Source organism: Scyliorhinus canicula, chromosome 5 (assembly GCF_902713615.1).
Source record: "Scyliorhinus canicula chromosome 5, sScyCan1.1, whole genome shotgun sequence".
NCBI lineage: Eukaryota > Metazoa > Chordata > Chondrichthyes > Carcharhiniformes > Scyliorhinidae > Scyliorhinus > Scyliorhinus canicula.
In genome coordinates this window covers 36,332,549-36,348,196 of record NC_052150.1, presented here as the reverse complement: position 1 = coordinate 36,348,196, position 15,648 = coordinate 36,332,549, and the positions used below count along the sequence as shown (strand labels likewise).

The window sequence follows — 15,648 nt, the reverse complement described above, 5'->3', positions numbered from 1 at the left end:
GCCAATCTGAAACCCTGACCTTTTCTTTTGCTTTAGAATAGTTTGATAGTTAAATTTCCTGCTTCTAGCATCTGCCTGAAAATGTTGAAACCAGTGCAGACATTGTTGGTGCACTTGCCTGCACATGAAGGACAAATGCACCTCAAACTAATTCTTATATAGAAAAAAGGTTTGCGGCATTGTGAAGAAAGATCGGCCCTGGAGTTCTGGAAGAGTTCTCCCATACTTCACGGCACGGTGCCGGCATAAAACAATGGCACTCCCAGGCCAATAGCGGAGACCCTGGTATAACCTGGTGACCTTAATCTGTGCCTGTCTACGACGAGGGTGGGAAACCATGCAGAATGCTGTGGAATTTAACAGCCATTATAAGGTGCCGTGTAATTCAAGGCTTTATTGTCTCTTTGGACCATCACAGCTAACATCATTTTCTCTTGCGGTTACTCCACAGGGAGCTTTGCCTTTTATAGTCATCGCCACTGCAGGAACTACAGTACTGGGAGCGTTTGACCCACTGAATGAGATTGCAGACATCTGTGAGGCACATGGGACCTGGTTCCATGTTGATGTGAGTGTCCAGAGTATTTGAACTGAAAATTAGAAAATTTACTAGTTGTATGTGGGCTTTTATCATTAGGGTGATAAGGAGGTGACATTTCCCCTTGTGCTACTGATTTTAGGTTGGGACCTACAAAGTGTGTGAGGCTTTGGGCAAAGGGAGAGAGGAGGAGGAGCTTTTCTACAAGAGGTAGATTTGGTTGAGAAAGAGTATTGGAATTGTGCAGATTTCAATAGGATCATTTTATTTTTACTTTGGAAGCATGATAAGGAACTCATTAATGTTCCTCAACCTAAGTGGAGAAAATGGGCTTGTTGGAGCAACATTTTCTCACCCTTATGTGCTTATAGGATTAAACTTGACCTGATTCATTTCCTGCAAAACTAAATTTATTTATGGAAAAGTAGGATATCAGCGACTTTCATATATTTTCCATTGTCTGCAAAAGTTTGACCAGCATAGAAAATATAGGAGTCTTACTTTGAGTTTTGGGAAATCTATTACATTGAAAGGAAATGGAAAATACATCATAGAGGCTACCAGGAACAGGAAAACGCCCTTCAAAGTGTTAAAATTCTCAACAGAAGGAATCAAATTTACTAACAGTTGCAGCATCTTAAATAATAAGAAAGGGGCAGCACAGTAGCATAGTGGTTAGCACTGTGGCTTCACAGCACCAGGGTCCCAGGTTCAATTCCCCGCTGGGTCACTGTCTATGCGGAGTCTGCACGTTCTCCCCGTGTCTGCGTGGGTTTCCTCTGGGTGCTCCGATTTCCACCCACAGTCCAAAGACATGCAGATTAGGTGGATTGGCCATGCTAAATTGCCCTTAGTGTCCAACAAGGTTAGGAGGGGTTATTGGGTTAGGGGGATAGAGTGGAAGTGAGGGTTGAAGTGATAGGCCGAATGGCCTCCTTCTGCATTGTATGTTCTATGTATATCAAAAGGTGAAAGTTTAAAAAAAAACCATTTGTAGCCATCGCAGATGGCCACCTGCAAAGGACCATGGGAATTATGGCCAACCCAGGACCTAACACATTAAAATATGTCTTTATGCAAAACTCAAAAATACTAACAGATATATGGGAGTCAGTTAAGGCTGTAACCTCTCTCAATCCCTCTGTCTCTTCAACATTATTCGAAATCTTATGATATAGTGTTCATTAGGTTTGCACTGAGTGCTACAGTGAGAGTTTGGTGACTGAGGGAGTATAAGGGTTATTTAAAGTCTAGTATTTCTTTTATTTAGTTAATTAACTTAAAAGTTGCTGTTTGGTCTATAAGAAGGTGAATTTTGAATCAGCTTTAAACAAGGTTCTACTTGGACTTACTTGCAGCTGGAGCTTGTTAATTAGTTAATTGCATTAGGCCAGTTTTTAGAAGCTATAGTCACAGTATAAATAGGGGCTAGATACAGTGCAGACTTTGTTTGCCCTGAGTGCTGAGCTTGTGGCATTTGAGTGCTACAGTGAGAGTTTGGTGACTGAGGGAGTTAGGTGAGGAGGGAGTACGGTACTCCTTTCATTTAATTTCCTATATTTATCAAAGAGCGTGAAGGGAACCAGAAGTTTAGAGTACAGCTGACTGGGAGCAGAACCGGAGGGCGGAGGTCCAGTTGGTCCACAGGGCAGCTAATTCTGTAAAGTAAGAGGGGATGGAGGCTAGGGCAGTTGCATGCTCCTCCTGTAGGATGTGCGTGGTGAGGGATACCACTGGTGTCCCCGCTGACTATACCTGCGGGAAGTGCACCCAACTCCAGCTCCTCAGAGACCGTGTTAAGGTACTGGAGCTGGAGCTGGATGAACTTCGGATCATCCGGGAGGCAGAGGGGGTCATAGAGAAGAGTTACAGGGAGGTAGCCACACCAAAGGTACTGGACAAGAGTAGCTGGGTTACAGTCAGGGGAAAGAAAACTAACAGGCAGACAGTGCAGGGATCCCTCGTGGCCATTCCCCTTCAAAACAAGTATACCGTTTTGGATGCTGTTGGGGGGGATGACCTACTGGGGGAAGGCCCCAGCGGCCAGGTCTCTGGCACTGAGTCTGGCTCTGGGGCTCAGAAGGGAAGGGGGGAGCATAGAAAAGCAATAGTAATAGGAGATTCAATGGTTAGGGGAATAGATAGGAGATTCTGTGGTCGCGAGCGAGACTCCCGAAAGGTATGTTGCCTCCCGGGTGCCAGGGCCAGGGATGTCTCTGATCGTGTCTTCAGGATCCTGAAGGGGGAGGGTGAGCAGCCAGAAGTCGTGGTGCACATTGGTACCAACGATGTAGGTAGGAAAAAGGGTGTGGAGGTAATAAACAAGTTTAGGGAGTTAGGCTGGAAGTTAAGGGCCAGGACAGACAGAGTTGTCATCTCTGGTTTGTTGCCGGTGCCACGTGATAGCGAGGCTAGGAATAGGGAGAGAGTGCAGTTGAACATGTGGCTGCAGGAATGGTGTAGGAGGGAGGGCTTCAGGTATTTGGATAATTGGAGCGCATTCTGGGGAAGGTGGGACCTGTACAAGCAGGACGGGTTGCATCTGAACCAGAGGGGCACCAATATCCTGGGGGGGAGGTTTTCTAGTACTCTTCGGGAGGGTTTAAACTAATTTGGCAGGGGAATGGGAACCGGATCTGTAGTCCAGCAACTAAGGTAGACGATAGTCAGGACGCCAAAGCACGTAGTGATGCAGTGGGGAAGGTAACAATGACAAAGGAGAGTACTTGCAGGCAAGGAGATGGGTTGAAGTGTGTATACTTTAATGCAAGAAGCATCAGGAATAAGGTGGGTGAACTTAAGGCATGGATCGGTACTTGGGACTACGATGTGGTGGCCATCACGGAAACTTGGATAGAAGAGGGCCAGAAATAGTTGTTGGAGGTCCCTGGTTATAGATGTGTCAACAAGATTAGGGAGGGTGGTAAAAGAGGTGGGGGGGTGGCATTGTTAATTAGAGATAGTATAACAGCTGCAGAAAGGCAGTTCGAGGGGGATCTGCCTACTGAGGTAATATGGGTTGAAGTTAGAAATAGGAAAGGAGCAGTCACCTTGTTGGGAGTTTTCTATAGGCCCCCCAATAGCAGCAGAGATGTGGAGGAACAGATTGGGAAACAGATTCTGGAAAGGTGCAGAAGTCACAGGGTAGTAGTCATGGGCGACTTCAACTTCCCAAACATTGAGTGGAAACTCTTTAGATCAAATAGTTTGGATGGGGTAGTGTTTGTGCAGTGTGTCCAGGAAGCTTTTCTAACACAGTATGTAGATTGTCCGACCAGAGGGGAGGCCATATTGGATTTAGTACTTGGTAATGAACCAGGGCAGGTGATAGATTTGTTAGTGGGGGAGCATTTTGGAGGTAGTGACCACAATTCTGTGACTTTCACTTTAGTAATGGAGAGGGATAGGTGCGAGCAACAGGGCAAGGTTTATAATTGGGGGAAGGGTAAATACAATGCTGTCAGACAAGAATTGAAGTGCAGAAGTTGGGAACATAGGCTGTCAGGGAAGGACACAAGTGAAATGTGGAACTTGTTCAAGGATCAGGTACTGCGTGTCTTTGATATGTATGTCCCTGTCAGGCAGGGAAGAGATGGTCGAGTGAGGGAACCATGGTTGACAAGAGAGGTTGAATGTCTTGTTCAGAGGAAGAAGGAGACTTGTGTAAAGCTGAAGAAACAAGGTTCAGACAGTGCGCTGGAGGGATACAAGATAGCCAGGAGGGAACTGAAGAAAGGGATTAGGAGAGCTAAGAGAGGGCATGAAAAATCTTTGGCGGGTAGGATCAAGGAAAACCCCAAGGCCTTTTACTACGTGAGAAATATGAGAATGACTAGAGTGAGAGTAGGTCCGATTAAGGACAGTAGCGGGAGATTGTGTATTGAGTCTGAAGAGATAGGAGAGGTCTTGAACAAGTATTTTTCTTCAGTATTTACAAATGAGAGGGGCCATATTGTTGGAGAGGACAGCGTGAAGCAGACTGATAAGCTTGAGGAGATACTTGTCAGGAAGGAAGATGTGTTGCGCGTTTTGAAAAACTTGAGGATAGACAAGTCCCCCGGGCCTGACGGGATATATCCAAGGATTCTATGGGAAGCAAGAAATGAAATTGCAGAGCCGTTGGCAATGATCTTTTCGTCCTCGCTGTCAACAGGGGTGGTACCAGAGGATTGGAGAGTGGCGAATGTCGTGCCCCTGTTCAAAAAAGGGAATAGGGATAACCCTGGGAATTACAGGCCAGTTAGTCTTACTTCGGTGGTAGGCAAAGTAATGGAAAGGGTACTGAGGGATAGGATTTCTGAGCATCTGGAAAGGCATTGCTTGATTAGGGATAGTCAGCACGGATTTGTGAGGGGTAGGTCTTGCCTTACAAGTCTTATTGAATTCTTTGAGGAGGTGACCAAGCATGTGGATGAAGGTAAAGCAGTGGATGTAGTGTACATGGATTTTAGTAAGGCATTTGATAAGGTTCCCCATGGTAGGCTTATGCAGAAAGTAAGGAGGCATGGGATAGTGGGAAATTTGGCCAGTTGGATAACAAACTGGCTAACCGATAGAAGACAGAGAGTTGTGGTGGATGGCAAATATTCAGCCTGGAGCCCAGTTATCAGTGGCGTACCGCAGGGATCAGTTCTGGGTCCTCTGCTGTTTGTGATTTTCATTAACGACTTGGATGAGGGAGTTGAAGGGTGGGTCAGTAAATTTGCAGATGATATGAAGATTGGTGGAGTTGTGGATAGTGAGGAGGGCTGTTGTCGGCTTCAAAGAGACATAGATAGAATGCAGAGCTGGGCTGAGAAGTGGCAGATGGAGTTTAACCCTGACAAGTGTGAGGTTGTCCATTTTGGAAGGACAAATCTGAATGCGGAATACAGGGTTAATGGTAGGGTTCTTGGCAATGTGGAGGAGCAGAGAGATCTTGGGGTCTATGTTCATTGTTCTTTGAAAGTTGCCACTCAAGTGGATAGAGCTGTGAAGAAGGCCTATGGTGTGCTACCGTTCATTAGCAGAGGGATTGAATTTAAGAGCCGTGAGGTGATGATGCAGCTGTACAAAACCTTGGTCAGGCCACATTTGGAGTACTGTGTGCAGTTCTGGTCACCTCATTTTAGGAAGGATGTGGAAGCTTTGGAAAAGGTGCAAAGGAGATTTACCAGGATGTTGCCTGGAATGGAGAGTAGGTCATACGAGGAAAGATTGAGGGTGCTAGGCCTTTTCTCATTAGAACGGAGAAGGATGAGGGGCGACTTGATAGAGGTTTATAAGATGATCAGGGGAATAGATAGAGTAGTCAGTCAGAGACTTTTTCCCCGGGTGGAACACACCATTACAAGGGGACATAAATTTAAGATAAATGGTGGAAGATATAGAGGGGATGTCAGAGGTAGGTTCTTTACCCAGAGAGTAGTGGGGGCATGGAATGCACTGCCTGTGGTAGTAGTTGAGTCGGAAAATTTATGGACCTTCAAGCGGCTATTGGATAGGTACTTGGATTAGGGTAGAATAAGGGAGTGTAGGTTAACTTCTTAAGGGCAGCACGGTAGCATTGTGGATAGCACAATTGCTTCACAGCTCCAGGGTCCCAAGTTCGATTTCGACTTGGGTCACTGTCTGTGTGGAGTCTGCACATCCTCCCCGTGACTGCGTGGGTTTCCTCCGGGTACTCCGGTTTCCTCCCACAGTCCAAAGATGTGCAGGTTGGGTGGATTGGCCATGACAAATTGTCCAAAATTCTATGATTAACCTAGGACAAAAGTTCGGCGCAACATCGTGGGCCGAAGGGCCTGTTCTGTGCTGTATTTCTCTATCTATCTATCTATTCTCCTGTGTATATTCTATAATGTGGTGTATATTTAAGATGTTGTTCATATCATTGTCTTTTTCCAGGCGTCATGGGGAGGCGGTGCATTGATATCCAGAAAACATCGCTCTCTTCTGAATGGTATCCACAGGTAAATTAAACTTGGATATTTAATCCATGGTTACAAGGAGATCAAATCTGGGAACTTAATATTTAGGGACATTTGACCTTTCATAAAGATCGGAGGGAAGGAAAAGGTGGTGGGGACTGCTGTGAGAGATGATCTAGACCCAGATGATATAGAGCCCATTTGGGTGGAGGTAAAATACAGCAAGGGAAAGAAGACGTTGGTAGGAGTAGCGTATAAACCCCCGAACAATAGCTACATTGTGCAAAAGGGTTTACATCAACCAATTATAGGAGCATGCAAAAAGAATAGAGCAATAATTATGGGTGACATTAATCTTCATGTTGATTGGGTTCATCAACTTGGAACGGGTAGCTGCAACAACACATTCATAGAATGCATTAGGGATAGTTTCCTAGATAAATACGTCATGGAAACAACCAGGGAACATTCTATTTTGGATCTGGTAATGGGTAATGAGGAAGGTTTAATAAATGACTTCAGAGTAAAAGATCTTCCAGGAAATAGTGATCATAACATGCTAAAATTTAACATTTAGTTTGAGAGTGAGAAACTTGGGTCAGTAACCACTGCGTTGAACTTAAATAAAGGGAATTACAATGAAATGAGGATAGAGTCAGCTAAAGTGGATTGGGCGGATAGAGTAGCAGAAAAGACAGTAAACAAGCAGTGGCAGACATTTGAGGGTTAATTCATGGCTCTCAGTAAAATTATATCCCAGTAAGGAGGAAAAATCCCAGGGAGGGATAAACCAACCTTGGCTACCCAAGGAAATTAAGCAGAGAATTAAGTTGAAAGAAGAAGCATATAAGGAGGCAAAAGTCAGAGATAGCACCGAAAACTGAGATATATGCAGAATCCAGCAAAGAAGGAATGAAAAAATAATAATGACAGAGGAAATAAACTAAGAGAGCAAACTAGTGAGGAATATAAAAACTGACAACAAGAGCTTCTTTAAATATATAAAAAAGAAGAGAGAGGTCAAAGTGAGCATTAGCCCTTTAGAAAAAGAATCTGGGGAGATAGTTATGATGAACGAGGAAATGGCAGAGGAGTTGAACAGATATTTTGCATCAGCCTTTACAGTGGAAGATACTTCGAACATTCCATTAATACAAAAGAATATGGGGGAGCAATTAAATACCATTACGACAGACAAACCAATGGGGCGAAAAGCAGTTAAGCCCCCAGGTTGTGATGTCTTGGATCCTAGGATCCCAAAAGAAGTGTCTACAGAGATAGTGGATGGATTGGCTATAGTTTTCCCAAAGTCCTTGGATTCTGGCGAAGACTTGGAAAACTGCCAATGTGACACCCCTATTCAGAAAGGGAGGGAGGCAGAAAAGGGTAACTATAGGCCAATTAGCCGAACAGCTATTGTTAGAAAAATGTTGGAATCAATTATTAAGGAAATAATAGCAGCACATTTGGAAAATCATAATCAAGCAGGGCCAGCATACCTTCATGAAATGGAAATCATGGGCGGGATTCTCCCCTACCAGGTGGGGCGGGGGGCCCCGGCGGGATGGAGTGGCGTGAACCACTCCGGCGTCGGGCCGCCCCAAAGGTGCTGAATCCTCCGCACCTTTAGGGGCTAGGCCCGCGCCGGAGTGGTTGGCGCGTCGCCGGCAGGCGGGAAAGTGAATGTACTGTAGCCAAATTTGCAGACGACACAGAACTCTGACGAGATTTGCGGCGCCCGAAACGCCTCGCCAGATTTAATGGAGCCCTGTGAGACTGGATCTCACCTCACTGGGCATGATCCAGATCAGCATATTAAATTGAGCCATCAGACTCATTTACATATGAGCTTTCAGCCTGGCACTGCCGCGGGTGCCCATGTGTCACTGCCAGGCTGGCAGGGGCACTGCCAGGGAACCCGGGGTTCCAGGTTGGCACTTCCAGGGATTGGATCTGGGGGCCTTACCAGGTGGAGGGGCCAGGGGCAGTCAGACAAAATGGCACCCTGATCTGGGTGGAGCCTTTTCTGCTGGCGAGCTGAAGTGCGGCCTCGGCAGAGAGAAACTCCCCGAAGCCAAATAAAACCGTCAAAGTATCGTTAAGTAGCGGGATGTTTGTTGGTGCTGCAGCTACTGAGAAACACCTTGCTAAATGTGCCTGAAAACCGTCATAGATTTTTTCCTGTTAAGCTGGTTCAGAGAAGGTTCACTAGGATGATCCCCGGTATGGAGGAGGGATTGTTTTATGAGCAAAGTTTAAACAGGGTGGGACTCTACTCATTGGAATTTAGAAGAATGAGAGGTGATCTCATTAAAACATATAGGATTCTTTTTTTTTTATAAATTTAGATTACCCAATTATTTTTTCCAATTAAGGGGCAATTTAGCATGGCCAATCCACCTACTCTGCACATTTTTGGGTTGTGGGGGCGAAACCCACGCAGACACGGGAAGAATGTGCAAACTCCCCACGGACAGTGACCCAGAGCCGGGATCGAACCTGGGACCTCAGCGCCGTGAGGCGGTTGTGCTAACCACTAGGCCACCGTGCCGCCCTAACATATAGGATTCTTAAGGGGCTTGACAGGGTAAATGCTGAGAGGATATATACTATTCAAATTGAGAAAAATTCCAGAACCCAGTGGTGCAGAGGGATCTGGGTGTCCTGGTACATGAATCACATAAAGTTAGTGTCCAGGTGCAGCAAGTGATTAGGAAGGCAAATGGGGTGTTACCGCTTATTGCAAAAGGAAATGGAATATAAAAAATAGGGTGTTTTATGGTAGCTGTACAGGGCCTTGGTGAGACCACATTTGAAGTACTGTCCGCAGTTTTGGTCTCCTTATTTAAAAAATGATATAATTGCTTAAGAAGCAGTTCAGAAAAGGTTCATTGGACTCATTCCTGGGTGAAGGGGTTGTCTTATGAAGAAAGGTTGAACAGGTTAGGCCGACATCCATTGCAATTCAGAAGAATGAGGTGATATTATTGAAGCATATAAGATGGGGTAGATACCCAGAGGTTGTTTCCTCTTACGGCGGAGACTAGAACTGGGGGACATAGCTTAAAAATAAGAGGTTTCTCTTTTAAGACAGAGATGAGAAGAGACATTTGCACCCAAAGGATCATTGGTGTGTGGACTTCCCTTCCCCAGAAAGTACTGGAGGCTGGATCTTTGAGTTTATTCAAGGCAGAATTATACAGATTATTATTAGGCAAGGGATTCGAGGATTATGGGCAGCATAAAGGAAAGTGGAGCTGAGTTTATAACCAGATCAGCTATGATTTTATCGAATGGGGGAGCTGGGAACCATCCTACAGAAATAATTTAAATCGCTAACTTCAGATGGCTCTGCCAGTTTAACCCTGATAGTAACTCTGAAAGAGTTAGAAGGGAAAAAAGCACTTTTCACTCCATAGTAACTACATTAAACCACCGGACCCATCTTCACATGGGTCACCCCTCACACACACGACCCCCCAACGGAACTCCCACACTAGCCCCACCCCCGACCCCGACCTGGCCCGGCACCCCTTAGCCTGACCCCCTCTTCCAGTCCGTTCATCCGCTCCCCCCCCCCCCCCCCCCCCACACACACCATACAGGGCCTGATCTAACCGAATTGCAACAGAGTCCTGTGTCAAGCACGTTTAGCTGGGTGTTTCCCAGTGCTGGCAGGGCCCTGAAACACTCCGCTATCTAATGGGACTTTGTTACAATCTAAAGTCTCAGCAGGGTACCCACAGCTGAGGCCGCACTTTGTCCTGTTCCCTGCACTGAGAGGCTCCGATCACCGGAATCCTCAGTGCAGGAGGAGATTGGGACTCCATTTTTAAATGGCATCCCAATCTCGTGAACGCGACCCGCGGACCTTCCCAAAGCCCCAACTCACCTGTAAGTGGGTCTTTGGACCCTCTCCCCACACCCCACCTCACATGGGCAAGGCACCCCAGGCCCAATCCCCGGCGTGGGAAAAATGTCAACCTGGCACTTTGGCACTGTCAGCCTGGCACTGTCAGGCTGGCAGTGCCAGGGTACCTGGTGGTGCTAGCAATTGCAGGGTGCCATCCTGCCCAGAGGAAAACTGCTCTGCTCCAAGTGGTGTTTTGTCTGATCCATGTATGTGGTAACAACATTGAACAGCACTCACCTGAGGTCTCCAATGTGAAAGGGTTAGATGGCAGGGCCTTGATGGATCAGGTGATCGCAAATTGCTGTCTCACTCTAATATGCAGAGTTGCCAAATACTGATCTGCCCACAATGGGCAGGATTCAGATCATTAGATCTCATGAGGCATTGAGAACCGGGTAGATCCCGGATGAGGGATCTCCCGGCATCCGCTGGCTGCGCTGTGTCCTGTTCGCCCGGACAGGGACTCGGCTATAGATCATGGTTCCCCCCCATCGCCCACCCCCGGCCAGTCATTCTTCTAAACTCCCGCAAAAATAATCCAAACTGGCTCAATCTCTCCTCATACGTCAGTCCCGCTATCTCGGGTTTGGCCACCATTCCTGTTTTATTTTTGCACTAGACAGGAATGAACAATTGTTGCAGTTCACCCATGTACTCTTTGAATGTTTGCCATTGCCTATCCACTGTCATCCCTTTATGTAGTGTTCTCCAATCCATCATAACTAACTCGCGTCTCATAGCATCATAATTTCCTTTATTAAGATTTAGGACCGTAGTCTCAGAATCAACTACGTCACTCTCCATATTGATGAAGAATACTAGCATATTATGGTCGCTCATCCCTAAGGGGCCTCGCACAACCAGACTGCCAATTATTCTTTTCTCATTACAAAATACCCAGTCTAGGATGGCCTGTTCTCCAGTTGGTCCCTCAATGTATTGATCCAGAAAACCACCCTCTATACACTCTAGGAATTCCTCTACGCTACTGTTACTAATTTTATTTGCCCAATCTATATGCGGATTAAAGTCACCCATAATTACAGATGTTCCTTTACCGCATGTGTCTCTAATTTCCTGTTTAATGCCATTCCCAAAATCACCAATAGAGTTTTGGGGTTGATATATACAAAGTGCCTGCGTCACTCTAATGTGACTACCCTCAATCTCACGATCATATGTGGCTTTGAGACCTTTGAGATCTCTGCCATTGACAGAGCTCTCTTTAAATCCTTATCTCCCACACATCCTCCTACAACATTGTCTAATAACAGAGTAGCATTTCCACCTATTTCTGACAGCTCTGGCCTTGTCTGGTCATTGCAGAGTAACAGCAATGTTTTGATCGGTTCCCCTACTTGAATATATGCTCTGTTTATTTTTGTTCTTCAGGGCTGACTCAGTTGCTTGGAATCCTCACAAGATGCTGATGGCCGGTATCCAGTGCTGTGCTTTTCTTCTGAAGGACAACACAGTGAGTATTCATTACCGCTTGCACCCAATCAGACACCAATGGGAAGCACTTGGAATGCAATCCAGACCAGAGAAAAATGTAATGAACTGACACATGCCTCGACTTGCCGAACCCTTGAGTGTCAGCTTTCTTTCGCCTGGGACACAGGTGTAGAGATTTATGGCACTGTTCCTGCTCACTTTCACGCACTTGTGTCAAGTGAACAGTTGAAACTTTGGATTGCTGGCAACCACAAGATTATAACTTAACTCGTTTTACAGAAGAAGAACTAATGTCAGCATTCGGAGTATTCCCACCAGAGCCAATCAAGTACACACTGTACATGAAGCCAGACAAGTGAGATCAATGTTGATTTGTTTGTGCACAAGTTTGGCACAATAACAGCCTGTTTCCTGAATGTCTGTGATGGTAAAGTGTTGCATTCGTAGTTTAGTTCCCAAGATTGGAGAATATATACAGCCAAATCCTGAAAATTGATCAAGTTACTGATTGCAATTAAACAGTGTCAACAAATCATAAAACCTAATCATTGATCACAGTCCCAGCTTCTCCCACTTGGACTTCACCCTGGTTTTTGAGAACTTCTAGAATTGCTTACTCCAGATTTGCTGACAATATTCCCTGATAACAGTTGCACATGAGTTTCATCGCATCTCATGTCACCTCATGATCAAAGACATAGGGATGGATTCTCCAGTCGGCGACGTCGAAATTGCGTTCAGCGATTGGCCGGAGAATCATACATCCCGACCAAATCGGGAGCGGTGCTGCTTTCACGATGCTCCGCCCCCTCCAAAGCAGCGTACTCGGAGAGTACACCACGCGACATATCCACTCCCCGATGATCCGCACCCGACCGGCCGAGTTTCAATGGCGTGGGTCTCTCATGATCTCATCCGTCGGGAACTCGGCGTGGTGGCTGCGGACTCAGTCCAGCGGCACCACAGTCGGGGGAGGGCCAATCCGCGGGCAGGAGGGACTTTATCAGGGGCTGAGGGAACTGTGGGGGGTGTTCCGGGGCGCGCGGGCCAGCCAAAGGGGGGAGGGGCACTATTTCACCGGGTCCGCGAGCGGCCGCTGCCAAGTAGCATGCGTGGCCCCGGATCCGGCAATTCCCCGGGCCGTATCGGCAGCTAGAACTGGGTGCTCTATGCTGCCGGCATGTTAGCCCCCAGCCAAATGGAGGATCGATGGGTGTTTTACGCCATTTTTTTGGGTGTAAAACACCACCATTCCCACGCTGGCATGGGGACATAGCCGCAGAATTGGAGGATCCAATCCACATTGTTGATTTCAGTCATGATTGTATTGAATGGACAAGCAGGCTTGATGGGCTGAATGGCCTAATCCTGTCCCTGTGTAGATAGGTCACTCCTTGTGCTAGGAAGGAAAAGATCAAGTTCCTGCACCTAGTCACGTAACCAGCAGTTCTCGCTCGAGCCTGCGTGCGAAGATAGATACTGGATCAATTGTGAATCCCCCCGAATATGGCTCAGTTTTGATGCCTCACACTGCTGATCAAAATCCCCTACTACTGAATGCTCAATCATGTATGAGGAATAACAATATAATATAGAATCGCTTTAAGAATAACTGGGTGCCCTGCCTCACTGATCATAACACTGATGGTTTGTTGCTTATGTTACAAAGCCCTTTGTCTTATGCTTTGTTGATGTCAATTACGTTTAAGTGAACCTTTTTTATAATGAAAGGCAAGATGGTATATATTATTCAGAATAACCTGGTGGACAGGATCCAATCAGGGAATTTAAATTGTAATGTAATTGCTATACACATTGTCTGCCTTTGTTATTTGATAAAGGTTGCATGATGAAGGTTTAATTGTGAAACCCAATTCCAGTTTCAATGAGCTGTGCCACACAGTGGTGAATTTAGCCAGGTTCCCTTTCGCCTCTTCACAAACAGTAGGCTGAGGTTTGAAGCAACAATGCCTTTTAACTGGTTTATTCATCTTTAATCAGTATCAGCTTTAACTGGTTTGTTCGCCTTTAACCAGCATCAGCTTTACCGGGTTTGTTCACCTTTAACCAGTGACAGCTTTAAATGGTTTATTCATCTTTAACCAGTGTTAGCTTTAACCGGTTTGTTCATCTTTAACCGGTTTGTTCATCTTTAACCGGTTTGTTCAGCTTTAACAGTTGTGTTCATCTTTAACCGGCGTCAGCTTTAATTGGTTTGGTCACCTTTAACCGGTGTCATCTTTAACCGGCATGTTTATCTTTAACTGGTGTCAGCTTTAACTGGTTCTCGATCAGACTGACCCTCTGCTCATGCAACACCTGAGAAGCGCCACTGAGTGGCACCACTGGGAGTAGGATCCCTGACAATGGTTTTGTTTTCTTGAGCCCATATATACTGTTATATATAGTTATTGTGGGGCCCTCTACTGCAGCCACGGGATCAGTTAACTCAGCACAGAATGAGGACGACCCCCAACCCCTACCACCATCGTTATGTTTACATCATTGTGGTTGCAGAACTGATCCAGACAGACTGGTATCAGATATTATACAACATGCTGTCCGATAACTGTGGTCAGGCCGGGGCATGTGACAAGAACGCGTTTGGCCTCTGCCCATTGTAAAACAGCAAAGTTAGAAAAGCCTTGCATTTATAGAGCACCTTTCATGACCTCAGAACCGCCCAGAGTGCTTTACACACAATTAATTAGGACCTTTGAAGTGGAACTACTGTTGTAATCACTCAAACTTCAGCAGCCAATTTGCATACAGCAAGATCCCACACATGATAAAGAGATAATGACCAGGAAATGTATTTTCTTAGTGGTGTTTAAGTTAGGCAATAAATATTAGCCAGGATATCAGGAAATCTCTTCTGCCCTTTTTCAAACTAATGCCATGGGATCTTTTGCACCCACTTAAAAGGGCCTTGTTTTAGCAGCTCATACAGACCACCTCTCTAGTCAGTGTGGCATGGCTCCCTTAGTGTCATCCTCAGATTTTTCATTCAAACCTGTGGAATGGGACTCGAATCCACGGTCTTCTTCTGATTGAGAGGCATCAGCCCAACCCATTAAACCACGGCTGACATTTTGAAAAAATAGGGACGAAAGAAGGAAGAGGGCTGTAGAGGTGCTACTCAGCCAGCAGTGAGTGAGAAAGAAAGTGCAGGCGATTCTTTTGTAATGGCAGTAAAACACTGGACAACAGTGCTACTAAACGCAGGCATTTAACCCTCCTCAATTATTACAGTCAGCAAATAGATACAACCAGATGTCACTGTAGGTCAAAGCCCAAACTTTGAGGGGTGTCACTTTTTTTAGTTCAATTTGATCTCTCCATTTTCTGCAGTGGAAATATTTGTGTTATCTCTGAGTGAAACTGTTTCCTGACTTTTAGTGGTGTTTTGTGCTATTGGTGCTTACTCACCAGGAACTGAGGCTTTTTTCAAGCTCATTCCATGTGAAGACCCTTGAAACCTTTGGCCATCAAAGGACGAAAAGTTTATTTGCTGGTGTGGGTTCACTTTCAGATCTCAGCAGTGAAGGGACAGTGTGCCAACACATAACCTCAAAACTCATGTAAAACAGTGCCTCCCAGACATGCTTGTCCCAGGCTTGAGACAGTTTCACAATCATCAGTGCTGCTCCAAGAGTGGTTGCGTAACTTCAAAGGCCAACAACTGAGTCCTGGCAGTTTTGACTTTTGGGTGGTGGTATAAAATCAGCACGAATCAACCACCTATTTGTATTCCTCTGCAATTCCCATTTTCCCACCGCATGGCTCCATTTAAGTGGTGTCTGCTTGACTTTAGGAGAAATGTATAATAGACT

General features: G+C 45.8%; 1 protein-coding gene across 2 annotated transcripts in view; it reads left to right on the top strand.

Annotated features, from left to right (window-relative positions):
- Nucleotides 1-15,648, top strand: part of LOC119965906 (acidic amino acid decarboxylase GADL1-like) — a 119,802-nt gene that overhangs the window by 66,913 nt on the left and 37,241 nt on the right. For both annotated transcript variants that reach the window (XM_038796904.1, XM_038796905.1), the window contains exons 9-11: nt 452-568; nt 6,425-6,489; nt 11,753-11,834. In XM_038796904.1, coding sequence (XP_038652832.1) covers nt 452-568; nt 6,425-6,489; nt 11,753-11,834 — 264 coding nt within the window. The remainder of the gene's footprint in view (nt 1-451; nt 569-6,424; nt 6,490-11,752; nt 11,835-15,648) is intronic.